We start from the raw sequence: 14,354 nt of genomic DNA, 5'->3' as shown, positions 1-14,354 counted from the left end.
TTAGTATTGATGTGATTTGGCTTCCCTAGTGGCTCACTGTGGAGAAGGAAATGGCAACACACTCCAGTGTTCTTGCCTGGAGAATCCCAGGGATGGGGGAGCCTGGTGGGCTGCCGTCTATGGGGTCTCACAGTGTTGGACACGACTGAAGCGACTTAGCAGCAGTAGCAGCAGCAGTGGCTCAGTGGTAATGAATCTGCCTGCTAATGCAGGAGACACAGGTTTGATCCCTGGGAGGAGATCCCCTGGAGAATAAAAAGGCAATCCACTTCACTATTCTTGCTTGGGAAATCCCAAGGACAGAGGAGCCTGGTGGGCTACAGTCCATGGAGTCATGAAAGACCCTGACATGACATAATGACTAAAATAATAAATAACAGTTCAACCAAAGATGGAGAAGCTGTATACAGTTAGCGAAAACAAGACCAGGAGCTGACTGTGGCTTGGATCATGATCTCCTTATTGCGAAGTTCAGACTTAAATTGAAGAAAGTAGGGAAAACCACTAGACCATTCAGATATGACCTCAATCAAATCCCTTATGATTATGCAGTGGAAGTGAGAAATAGATTTAAGGGACTGGATCTGATTGATAGAGTGCCTGATGAACTCTGGACGGAGGTTCGTGACATTGTACAGGAGACAGGGACCAAGACCATCCCCATGGAAAAGAAATGCAAAAGAGCGAAATGGCTGTCTGAGGAGGCCTTACAAATAGCTGTAAAAAGAAGAGAGGCGAAAAGCAAAGGAGAAAAGGAAAGATATAAGCATCTGAATGCAGAGTTCCAAAGAATAGCAAGGAGAGATAAGAAAGCCTTCCTCAGTGATCAATGCAAAGAAATAGAGGAAAACAACAGAAAAGGAAAAACAAGAGACCTCTTCAAGAAAATTAGAGATTCCAAGGGAACTTTTCATGCAAAGATGAGCTCGATAAAGGACAGAAATGGTATGGACCTAACAGAAGCAGAAGATATTAAGAAGAGGTGGCAGGAATACACAGAAGAACTGTACAAAAAAGATCTTCACAACTAAGATAGTCACGATAATGTGATCACTGACCTAGAGCCAGACATCTTGGAATGTGAAGTCAAGTGGGCCTTAGAAAGCATCACTACGAACAAAGCTAGTGGTGGTGATGGAATTCCAGTTGAGCTATTTCAAGTCTTGAAAGATGATGCTGTGAAAGTGCTTCACTCAATATGCCAGCAGATTTGGAAAACTCAGCAGTGGCCACAGGACTGGAAGAGGTCAGTCTTCATTCCAATCCCAAAGAAAGGCAATGCCAAAGAATGCTCAAACTACCGCACAATTGCACTCATCTCACACGCTAGTAAAGTCATGCTCAAAATTCTCCAAGCCAGGCTTCAGCAGTATGTAAACCGTGAACTCCCAGATGTTCAAGCAGGTTTTAGAAAAGGCAGAGGCACCAGAGATCAAATTGCCAACATCCGCTGGATCATGGAGAAAGCAAGAGAGTTTCAGAAAAACATCTATTTCTGCTTCATTGACTATGCCAAAGCCTTTGACTGTGTGGATCACAATAAACTGTGGAACATTCTGAAAGAGATGGGAATCCCAGACCACCTGACCTGCCTCTTGAGAAACCTGTATGCAGGTCAGGAAGCAACAGTTAGAACCGGTCATGGAACAACAGACTGGTTCCAAATAGGAAAAGGAGTGCGTCAAGGTTGTATATTGTCACCTTGCTTATTTAACTTATATGCAGAGTACATCATGAGGAACGCTGGGCTGGAAGAAGCACAAGCTGGAATCAAGATTGCTGGGAGAAATATCAATAACCTCAGATATGCAGATGACACTACCCTTATGGCAGAAAGTGAAGAGGAACTCAAAAGCCTCTTGATGAAAGTGAAAGAGGAGAGTGAAAAGGTTGGCTTGAAGCTCAACATTCAGAAAACAAAGATCATGGCATCTGGTCCCATCACTTCATGGGAAATAGATGGAAAAACAGTGGAAACAGTGTCAGACTTTGTTTTTTTTTGGGCTCCAAAATCACTGCAGATGCTGATTGCAGCCATGAAATTAAAAGACGCTTGCTCCTTGGAAGGAAAGTTATGACCAACCTAGATAGTATATTAAAAAGCAGAGACATTACTTTGCCGACCAAGGTCCGTCTAGTCAAGGCAATGGTTTTTCCCGTGGTCATGTATGGATGTGAGAGTTGGACTGTGAAGAAAGCTGATTGCCGAAGAATCGATGCTTTTGAACTGTGGTGTTGGAGAAGACTCTTGAGAGTCCCTTATACTGCAAGGAGATCCAACCAGTCCATTCTAAAGGAGATCAATCCTGGATGTTCATTGGAGGGACTGATGCTAAAGCTGAAACTCCAATACTTTGGCCACCTCATGAGACGAGTTGACTCACTGGAAAAGACTCTGATGCTGGGAAAGGTTGGGGGCGGGAGGAGAAGGGGACGACGGAGAATGAGATGGCTGGATGGCATCACCGACTCTGTGGACATGAGTTTGAGTGTACTCCGGGAGTTGGTGATGGACAGGGAGGCCTGGCGTGCTGTGATTCATGGGGTCGCGGAGAGTCGGACACAACTGAGCGACTGAACTGAACTGAACTGAACTGGGATTATTATACCAAGAATGGGAATAACAATTAAAAAAAACAGCACAATTTTTCACTAGGTATCTTTCCCCAAAATTAAAAATGGACTAACTAAATGAAATTTAACCTGCTGAATTTCATAGCTTAAGAGAAAATAACTTAGATGAGAGCAAGAAACAAATAAAAGAAGCACTCAGAAAAGGAACCCAAACATCTGTTACTCTGTTTCTGTTTTGTAAAAAAGTTGCTTGTACCATATTCTAGATTTCCCATGTAAGTGCTATCTTATGATACATATCTTTCTCTGACTTACTTCTCTCAATATGAAAATCTTTGGGTCCATTCATGGTCCTATGCTGCAAAAGGAATTATCTCTCTGTCAGATAAATATGTGGTTTTTAAAGATTTTCTTCCATCATATATATATATATATTGGACTGTGAAGAAAGCTGATGGCCGAAGAATTGATGCTTTTGAACTGTGGTGTTGGAGAAGACTCTTGAGAGTCCCTTGGACTGCAAGGAGATCCAATCAGTCCATCCTAAAGGAGATCAATCCTGGGTTTTCATTGGAAGGACTGATGCTAAAGCTGAAACTGCAATACTTTGGCCACCTCATGCGAAGAGTTGACTCACTGGAAAATACTCTGATGCTGGGAAAGGTTGGGAGCGGGAGGAGAAGGGGACGACGGAGAATGAGATGGCTGGATGGCATCACCGACTCGATGGACATGAGTTTGAGTGAACTCTGGGGGTTGGTGATGGACAGGGAGTCCTGGCGTGCTGTGATTCATGGGGTTGCGGAGAGTCGGACACGACTGAGCGACTGAACTGAACTGAACTGAACTGATATATATATCAGAGAAGGCAATGGCAAGCCACTCCAGTACTCCAGTACTCTTGCCTAGAAAATCCCATGGATGGAGGAGCCTGGTAGGCTGCAGTCCGTGGGGTCACTAAGGGTCGGACATGACTGAGCGACTTCACTTTCACTTTTCACTTTCACGCATTGGAGAAGGAAATGGCAACCCACTCCAGTGTTCTTGCCTGGAGAATCCCATGGATGGGGGAGTATGGTGGGCTTCCGTCTATGGGGTCACACAGAGTCGGACACGACTGAAGTGACTTAGCAGCAGCAGCAGCTCAGATGGTAAAGAATCTGCCTGCCCTGAAGGAGACCCTGGTTCAATTCCTGGGTGGGAAGATCCCCTGGAGAAGGGAATAACTACCCACTTCCATATTCTTACCTGGAGAATTCCATGGACAGTGGAACTTGGCGGGCTACAGTCCATGGGGTCACAGAGAGTCAGACATGACTGAGTGACTAAGCACAGTTGCTGCTGCTGCTAAGTCGCTTCAGTCGTGTCCAACTCTGTGTGACCCCACAGACAGAAGCCCACCAGGCTCCCCCGTCCCTGGGATTCTCCAGGCAAGAACACTGGAGTGTGTTGCCATTTCCTTTTCCAATGCATGAAAGTGAAAAGTGAAAGTGCAGTTGCTCAGTCGTGTTCGACTCTTAGCGACCTCATGGACTGCAGCCTACCAAGCACAGCACAGCACACTTAAAATTTGTTTCTCTCTAATTTATTTCACCACACAATTCCTGTTATCTCTTACTACATAAAACTCTATTTCAAACCCAAATAACTTAAAAGAATGACCATTGATTCATTATATTGTTTTTTTTTTTCCTCATGTTAACTGAGGATACATGAAATATTCATGGAAAGATGGGTTAGACTGTAAGGTCTTTCACAACTGCACAGGATGTAAATGACTAGCAAGATATACTCAAATTCTCCTCTTCCCATTCCATGTTATCTCAGAACTTGTCAAATCTGTTATTCAGATGATTTGTCAGACTTTCTGTACTATCAGTTGAGGTCAGTCGCTCGGTCGTGTCCGACTCTTTGCGACCCCATGAATCACAGCACGCCAGGCCTCCCTGTCCATCACCAACTCCCAGAGTTCGCTCAAACTCATGTCCATCGAGTCAGTGATGCCATCCAGCCATCTCATTCTCTGTCGTCTCCTTCTCCTCCCGCCCCCAATCCTTCCCAGCATCAGAGTCTTTTCCAGTGAGTCAACTCTTCGCAGGAGGTGGCCAAAGTATTGGAGTTTCAGCTTTAGCATCAGTCCTTCCAATGAACACCCAGGACTGATCTCCTTTAGAATGGACTGGTTGGATCTCCTTGCAGTCCAAGGGACTCTCAAGAGTCTTCTCCAACACCACAGTTCAAAAGCATCAATTCTTCGGCGATTAGCTTTCTTCACAGTCCAACTCTCACATCCATACATGATCACGGGAAAAACCATAGCCTTGACTAGATGGACCTTGGTTGGCAAAGTAAGAAAAGGTCAGTCCAGTCCAATCCCAAAGAAAGGCAACACCAAAGAATGCTCAAACTACTGCACAATTGCACTCATCCCACTTGCTAGTAAATTCATGCTCAAAATTCTCCAAGCCAGGCTTCAGCAATACATGAACCATGAACTTCCAGATGTTCAAGATGGTTTTAGAAAAGGCAGAGGCGGCAGAGATCAAATAGCCAACATCCGCTGGATCATGGAGAAAGCAAGAGAGCTCCAGAAAAACATCTATTTCTGCTTCATTGGCTATGCCAAAGCATTTGAATGTGTGGATCACAATAAACTGTGGAAAATTCTGAAAGAGATGGTAATACCAGACCACCTGCCTCTTGAAAAACCTGTATGCAGGTCAGGAAGCAACAGTTAGAACTGGACATGGAACAACAGACTGGTTCCAAATAGGAAAAGGAGTATGTCAAGGTTGTATATTGTCACCTTGCTTAGGTAATTTATATGCAGTGTACATCATGAGGAACGCTGGGCTGGAAGAAGCACAAGCTGGAATCAAGATTGCCGGGAGAAATATCAATAACCTCAGATATGCAGATGACACCACCCTTATGGCAGAAAGTGAAGAGGAACTAAAACGCCTCTTGATGAAAGTGAAAGAGGAGCGTGAAAATGTTGGCTTGAAGCTCAACATTCAGAAAACGAAGATCATGGCATCTGGTCCCATCACTTCATGGGAAATAGATGGGGAAACAGTGGAAACAGTGTCAGACTTTATTTTTTTGGGGAGGGGGGCTCCAAAATCACTGCGGATGTTGATTGCAGCCATGAAATTAAAAGACACTTACTCCTTGGCAGGAAAGTTATGACCAACCTAGTAGCATATTAAAAAGTAGAGACTTTACTTCTGTACTATAGGTGATGACTTTCCAATACTGTCTTCTTTAAGGCTAGACTCAGAAGTGACTTACAATATTTCTGCCCATTTTTGTTCATCAAAGCAGGTAGAACATGCCAAAAATGCAAAGTAAAGATAAAGAGGTACTGTATATCTAAGGAAAATATGTGAAACATGTACAATTTGCTTTAGTCTTCCTAAACTATCTATGAGCTCATAGTAGAAGTCTGTTAATTTCTAAGTACTGATTTGCTTATTAATAGTTTTTTATGTTATTGTTATTAAATCTCTGAGCAAGTGTGCAGTCTCTTCTTAATTTTGTTGTGCATTTAAGTACACAAAGTCTCTTTATGAAGAACTTCTTAACACAGATATAGAGGGAGAGTGACCGATACTTTGGTCATTCAGGTCATTGTGAAAGGAGAAGTAGTTCTGGGATGCTGGGAAATAGTCCAGTCACGTCAGAGATTCCAAGATGATAAATCAAATTTTAGATTCTTTACCATCTGAACCCCCAGGGAACACATTATTTTAGGAATAAAATGGAACTCTGATGATTTAGAAAAGTTATCATACCTGTGCAATTTTCTAAATGGGTCATCTTTTCACATATGAGCCATTTCTATATTAAAATCTCCCAAACAGGTATATTTTATTTATATTATATCACTTTGATAACAAGAAATACTCAATAATAAATGTTTAGAAAGCCCTACTTTTCATCTTCCTTTACCAGGGAGCTTAGGAAATGCAAAACAAGCATTGATCATATTTCTGAGGCCTTAATTGTAGTAGAAAGATTCTCAAATGAACAAAGTAAACATAATTCAAAAAAGAGAGCACAATTTAGAGAATGTGAGAGAGTCACAAAAATCAATGAAATATCCCTGGATGATATGTGGTTGGAGGATGAGAATAAGATGATATTTGGTGATGAGGGTTGCCTTGAAATGTAGCATTGGCAGGAATGTTTCAGTTCAGTTCAGTTCAGTCGCTCAGTCGTGTCCGACTCTTTGCGACCCCATGAATCACAGCACGCCAGGCCTCCCTGTCCATCACCAGTTCCCGGAGTTCACTCAAACTCATGTCCACAGAGTCGGTGATGCCATCCAACCATCTCATTTTCTGTCGTCCCCGTTTCCTCCCACCCCCAATCCCTCTTAGCATCAGACTCTTTTCCAGTGAGTCAACTCGTCGCATGAGGTAGCTAAAGTATTGGAATTTCAGCTTTAGCATCAATCCTTCCAATGAATATCCAGTATTGATCTCCTTTAGAATGGACTGGTTGGATCTCCTTGCAGTCCAAGGGACTCCCAAGAGTCTTCTCCAGCACCACAGTTCAAAAGCATCAATTCTTTGTCGATCAGCTTTCTTCACAGTCCAAATCTCACATCCATACATGACCACTGGAAAAACCATAGCCTTGACTAGACAGACCTTGGTTGGCAAAGTAATGTCTTTGCTTTTTAATATGCTATCTAGTTTGGTCATAACTTTCCTTCCAAGGAGTAAGCGTCTTTTAATTTCATGGCTGCAATCAGCATCCGCAGTGATTTTGAAGCCCAAATAAATAAAGTCTGACACTGTTTCCACTGTTTTTCCATCTATTTCCCATGAAGTGACGGGACCAGATGCCATGATCTTCGTTTTCTGAATGTTGAGCTTCAAGCCAACCTTTTCACTCTCCTCTTTCACTTTCATCACAAGGCTTTGAGTTCCTCTTCACTTTCTGCCATAAGGGTGGTGTCATCTGCATATCTGAGGTTATTGATATTTCTCCTGGCAATGTTGATTCCAGCTGGTGCTTCTTCCTCATGATGTACTCTGCATATAAGTTAAATAAGCAGGGTGACGATATACAACCTTGACGTATTCCTTTTCCTATTTGGAACCAGTCTGTTGTTCCATGACCAGTTCTAACTGTTGCTTCCTGATCATCTGAATGCAGATTTCCAAAGAATAACAAGGAGAGATAAGAAAGCCTTCCTCAGCGATCAATGCAAAGAAATAGAGGAAAACAACAAAATAGAAAAAACAAGAGATCTCTTGAAGAAAATTAAAGATATCAAGGGAACATTTCATGCAAAGATGAGCTCGATAAAGGACAGAAATAGTATGGGCCTAACAGAAGCAGAAGATATTAAGAAGAGGTTGCAAGAATACACCGAAGAACTGTACAAAAAGTATCTTCATGATGAAGATAATCACGATGGCGTGATCACTCACCTGGAGCCAGACATCTTGGAATATGAAGTCAAGTGGGCCTTAGAGAGCATCACTACGAACAAAGCTGGTGGAGGTGATGGAATTCCAATTGAGCTATTTCAAATCCTGAAAGTGGATGCTGTGAAAGTGCTGCACTCAATATGCCAGCAAATTTGGAAAACTTAGCAGTGGCCACAGGACTGGAAGAGGTCAGTCTTCATTCCAATCCCAAAGAAAGGCAATGCCAAAGTATACTCAAACTACCACACAATTGCCCTCATCTCACACGCTAGTGAAGTCATGCTCAAATTTCTCCAAGCCATGCTTCAGCAATATGTGAACCGTGAACTTCCAGATGTTCAAGCAGGTTTTAGAAAAGGCAGAGGCAGCAGAGATCAAATAGCCATCATCCGCTGGATCATAGAGAAAGCAAGAGACTTCCAGAAAAACATCTATTTCTGCTTCATTGACTATGCCAAAGCCTTTGTCTGTTTGGATCACAATAAACTGTGGAACATTCTGAAAGACATGGGACTACCAGGAATGTTTACAGCATCATTATTCACAACTAAATAGAAACAATCCAATGATTATCTAACTGAACAATGGATCAATAAAATGTGTTATAGCCTAAAAATGAATTATTATTGTGTCACTTAATGAAACAAACTTATACGTTAAAGAACATAGATGAACATTGAAAACAGCATACCGAAGAAAAGAAGCCTGACAGAACAAAAACACATACTACATGATTCTGTTATAAGCAAGGCCAAGAATAGGAAACCATGCCGTATCAGAAAGGAGTCGTTTCCAGGGCTCAGGGAGGGAAGAAAGGGGAATGACAGCTAATAAGCTTGTGTTTCTTACTGGAGTGATGAAAATATTCTGAAATAGATAGTGGTAATAACTGAACAATCTTGAAAATATACTAAAAGCTAAATAACAGTATATTCATTATTCATTAAAAGGGTGAACTTTATTTTATGTGCATTATAATTTAATAAAAAAGGTAATGCAAAGTGTAATAATACTCCAAAATGAGATAGTAAAGATAGTGTTTCAGAAGCAAAACAAACAATCTAAAGGAGCTGGAAACGATGGAGGGAGAATTTTTTTGAGTTTCATTAGGTTTCCTCTTTGACTAGAGAAGGAGATAGTTTCAGACTAACTCTGAAGCACATCACAAAGACAATTTGCAGTTTTCATTCTACCATGAATCAATTTGCTGACAATAGTGAAGCAAAAAAGCTTAGCCTTTGCAAATTGTTCCTGAATTCATGTGGGAATATACAGAAGCAGAAATGTAGTTAAGGGAATATTTGAATAACATCAAAGCCAAAGGACAGTAGCATAGGGATTTAAATCCCAATGAATCTGGTTAAATAAAAAGTCATCTGCCTATTGTTCAGCTAACCAAGGCCTGCTTATTTCAGGTAAGTTCCTAGATTCTATCTTAAGAAATGTAAGAGAAAATACTTAATGTTTTGATAAAAAAAGAAAAAAATATGCAAATGAAGCATTTTATGCTTGGTTACTCACTAAAATCTTCATCTAGTGTCTAAAAATAGTGTTTTCTCCTCATAATTGAAAGGATCTGTCTGAGCTTGTTAATATCCACAATACAACATTTTATCTTATTTTGCTGGTTCACACAAAAGCCTTTACTCCCTTTAGCATTGGGCAATGAATATGTGATATGTTTTGTTGTATTGAAAAATAGTATAGGTGCCACAATAAAATTAAAAATATGTACAAATGTATCCCCATGTGAACACATGCCATGTTAACTTAAGTCTAAAGAAAAAGTCCATAACTTATACTCTTCCTCCATACAGCTAACTATATATATATGTTCACACATAAATACAAGTGTATAACACAGAGAGAAGTCTATGTATTTTAGAAGTATGTAGCGTCCCTAATCTCATTTCCATTTTATTATATAAAAAGTCATTTAGAATCTAAATTGACACAAATATGTGTGGTAAATTCTGTTGCTATGACAAACCTAGACAGTGTGTTAAAAAACAAACTCATTACTTTGCTGACAAAGGTCTACAGAGTCAAAGTCAAGGTCTTTCCAGCAGTCAAATATGGTTGTCTGATCTGAACTGTAAGGAAGGCAGAGTGCCATTGATGCTTTTGAACTGTGGTGTTGGAGAAGACTGTTGAAAGTCTCTTGGACAGCAAGGAGATCAAACCAGTCAGTCTTAAAGGAAATCAAACCTGAATACACACTGGAAGGACTGTTGTTGAAGCTGAAGCTCCAATACTTCGGCCACCTGTTGCGAACATGTGGAAAAACCCTGATGTTGGCAAAGATTGAAGGCAGAACGAGAAGAGGGCGAAAGAGGATGAGATGGTTGGGTGGCATCCTGAACACGTGTTTAAGCAAACTCTGGGAGATGGTGAGGGACAGGGAAGCGTGGCTTGCTGCAGTCCATAGGGTCGTGAAGAGTCAGACATGTTCTGGCAACTAAACAATGAAAAACATTTTCCCTCTTATTATTTCCATTTTATTATATAAAAAAGACATTTAGAATCTCAAATGAGGCAAATGTATGTGATTAATTTTGTTGCTTTCACTTCCTCTTAGCTCTTTTTTCCCACTGGTGAAAAGATACATCCTTTGACAACAACCACTCCACAAAGAGATAATGAGCATTGTGGGAAAGCAATAGTAAATTTCTAGAAAACAGGTTAGTAATAATTATTTCATGTCTCACCAGAGACTAAACACAGCATGAATTAAAATAAGTAACATAATTTTTTGTTGCTGTTGTTATTACTAGTTATTGATATACTCACCATGTAGGTAACTAAGTCAAAGACTCTTAAACCAATCATATTTTTTGAGAAACACAAAACTTTTAATCATATGTTTTTTACCCAAGTGAATATTTTCAAGCATTGAAAATAATCCTAAATTTTAGAGATTAGCCTCTCTATCATTGGAGTCTCTTTCATATGGTTTTCAAGAGATGAAAAAAGTTATATTACTCCAGATCTACTCCCTGAGGTTAAAAAAAAAAAAAAGTAAGGCTCAGAAAAGAGCTGGTAGAAAGTGACAAACCTGTGGCTGGCATATAGATTTATACTAATCTTTCAAAAAGGTTTTTCTCAAATTCATTTTATTCTTGCAGAATACAGGGCTATGCCTGTTTAATTTGTGTGCATGACTGGATATTTTTCTGAATATAAAAACACAATTGCCAAAGGGGGGAAAAAGAAACATGTTCTGCCTTATGATTTTTTACAGATGTGTAGAAGTGTTACACATGAATGTGCCATTTATTTTTTTGATCAATTTCTCAAGAGTTTAATACAAGATCTAAAAAGAATGGAAAGAGAGAATTGTTCCTCTGTGACTGAATTTATTTTCTTGGGAATTTCTAATAACACTGTGAACAAAGTGACCCTATTTACCATGGTTCTCCTTGTTTATCTCATCAATCTTCTGGCAAATCTTGGAATGATAACACTGATTTGGATGGGCCCCCAGCTGCACACACCCATGTACTTTTTCCTCAGCCACCTCTCCTTCTGTGACCTCTGCTATTCCATAGCCATCGGCCCCAAGATGTTATTGGACCTATTTGCCAAGAACAAGTCAATCTCTTTCCATGGCTGTGCTCTGCAATTCTTGGTCTTCTGTATCTTTGCAGATTCTGAGTGTCTCCTGCTGGCCGTGATGGCCTATGACCGGTACAAGGCTGTCAGCAGCCCCTTGCTCTATGCGGTCAGCATGTCCAGTGGGGTGTGCTCCCTGCTCATGGAGGGGGTTTACCTGGTGGGAATGGCAGATGCTCTGATACACACGACATTAGCATTCCGCTTATGTTTCTGTGGGTCAAATGAGATTAACCAATTTTTTTGTGATGTTCCTCCTCTCCTATTGCTATCTTGCTCAGACACACAGGTCAATGAGTTAGTGATATTCACTGTTTTTGGATTCATTGAACTGAGTACCATTTCAGGAGTCCTTGTCTCTTACTGTTATATTATCCTATCAGTCTTGAAGATCCACTCCGCTGAGGGGAGATTCAAAGCTTTCTCTACCTGCACCTCCCATCGAACTGCAGTGGCAATTTTCCAGGGAACTATGCTCTTTATGTATTTCAGACCAAGTTCTTCCTATTCTCTAGATCAAGACAAAATAACCTCGCTGTTTTACACCGTTATGATTCCCATGTTAAACCCTCTGATTTACAGTCTACGAAACAAGGATGTGAAAGAGGCCCTAGAAAAATTGAAAAATAAATGGCTTTAAATATTTATGTTAGGAATATGTGAATAAACATGCATCCACACACATATAGTGACAGATGATTTATTAAAATTATATGGTAGAATACATGACAATCATAATTTTTCAGTTTCTTAAAGTAGTATTAAACTAAATCTCAATCTTAAATCTATTACTGTTCTTCTCACATGCCATGTTTAATTATCTCTCCAGAATTTGTACATGGCATTTAGTTTAAATGAAAAACATTTCTGACTTTTCCATTATGCTAATTTTTGCTTAGTTTTTATTGAAACATTGTTTCAATTATGCTGAGACTTATTGTGTACTTACTCAGTGATCTTTGGGAGTATAGATTCTTTATATACTACAGTGCATCTTGCAGTTTGAGTTTAATTCAGTTCAGTCACTCAGTCATGTCCGACTCCTTGCTACCCTATGAATCACAGCATGCAAGGCCTCCCTGTCCATCACCAACTCCCGGAGTTCACTCAAACTCATGTCCATCGAGTCGGTGATGCCATCCAGCCATCACATTCTCTGTCATCACCGTCTCCTCCTGATGCCAATCCCTCCCAGCATCAGAGTATTTTCCAGTGAGACAACTCGTCCCATGAGGTGGCCAAAGTATTGGAGTTTCAGCTTTAGCATCAGTCCTTCCAATGAACACCCAGGATTGATCTCCTTTAGAATGGACTGGTTGGATCTCCTTGCAGTCCAAGGGACTCTCAAGAGTCTTCTCCAGCACCACAGTTCAAAGGCATCAATTCTTCAGTGATCAGCTTTCTTCACAGTCCAACTCTCACATCCATACATGACCACGGGAAAAACCATAGCCTTGACTAGATGGACTTTGGTTGGCAAAGTAATGTCTCTGCTTTTGAATATGCTATCTAGGTTGGTCATAACTTTCCTTCCAAGGAGTAAGCGTCTTTTAATTTCATGGCTGCAATCAGCATCCGCAGTGATTTTGGAGCCCAGAAAAATAAAGTCTGACACTGTTTCCACTGTTTTTCCATCTATTTCCCATGAAGTGATGAGACCAGATGCCATGATCTTTGTTTTCTGAATGTTGAGCTTCAAGCCAACCTTTTCACTCTCCTCTTGCACTTTCATCAAGAGGCATTTTAGTTCCTCTTCACTTTCTGCCATGAGGGTGGTGTCATCTGCATATCTGAGGTTATTGCTATTTCTCCCGGCAATCTTGATTCCAGCTGTGCTTGTTCCAGCCCAGCCTTCTTCATGATGTACTCTGCATATAAGTTAAATAAGCAGGGTGGCAATATACAACCTTGACGTACTCCTTTCCCTATTTGAAACCGGTCTGTTATTCCATGTCCAGTTCTAACTGTTGCTTCCTGACCTGCATACAGGTTTCTCAAGAGGCAGGTCAGGTGGTCTGGTATTCCCATCTCTTTCAGAATTTCCCACAGTTTATTGTGATCCACACAGTCAAAGGTTCTGGCATAGTCAATGAAGCAGAAATAGATGGTTTTCTGGAACTCTCTTTCTTTCTCCATGATCTAGCGGATGTTGGCAATTTGATCTCTGGTGCCTCTGCCTTTTCTAAAACCTGCTTGAACATCTGGGAGTTCACGGTTCACATACTGCTGAAGCCTGGCTTGGAGAATTTTGGGCATGACTTTACTAGCATGTGAGATTAATGCAATTGTGCAGTAGTTTGAGAATTCTTTGGCATTGTCTTTCTTTGGGATTGGAATGAAGACTGACCTTTTCCAGTCCTGTGGCCCTTGCTGAGTTTTCCAAATTTGCTGGCATATTGAGTGCAGCACTTTCACAATATCATCTTTCAGGATTTGGAATAGCTCAATTGGAATTCCTTCACCTCCACTAGCTTTGTTGGTAGTGATACTCTCTAAGGCCCACTTGACTTCACATTCCAAGATGTCTGGCTCCAGGTGAGTGATCTCGCCATCATGATTATCTTGGTCGTGAAGATCTTTTTTGTACAGTTCTTCTGTGTATTCTTGCCACCTCTTCTTAATATCTTCTGCTTCTGTTAAGTCCATACCATTTCTGTCCTTTATCGAGCTCATCTTTGCATGAAATATTCCCTTGATATCTCTAATTTTCTTGAAGAGGTCTCT

General features: G+C 40.7%; 1 protein-coding gene across 1 annotated transcript; it reads left to right on the top strand.

The window, feature by feature from the left end:
- The first annotated feature begins 11,331 nt into the window (after nucleotides 1–11,331).
- On the top strand, nucleotides 11,332–12,270 carry LOC129551016 (olfactory receptor 5W2-like). Its single transcript, XM_055418773.2, has one exon. The coding sequence runs from the start codon at nucleotides 11,341–11,343 to the stop codon at nucleotides 12,268–12,270; it is 930 nt and encodes a 309-aa protein (XP_055274748.2). The 5' UTR covers nucleotides 11,332–11,340.
- The last annotated feature ends 2,084 nt before the right edge of the window (nucleotides 12,271–14,354 follow it).

The sequence above is a fragment of the Moschus berezovskii genome, chromosome 17, assembly GCF_049115385.1.
Source record: "Moschus berezovskii isolate FMDL1 chromosome 17, NW_MosBer_1.0, whole genome shotgun sequence".
Lineage (NCBI taxonomy): Eukaryota > Metazoa > Chordata > Mammalia > Artiodactyla > Moschidae > Moschus > Moschus berezovskii.
Note: the sequence above shows the minus strand (reverse complement) of the source record. Positions and strands in the feature narration are given on the sequence as shown.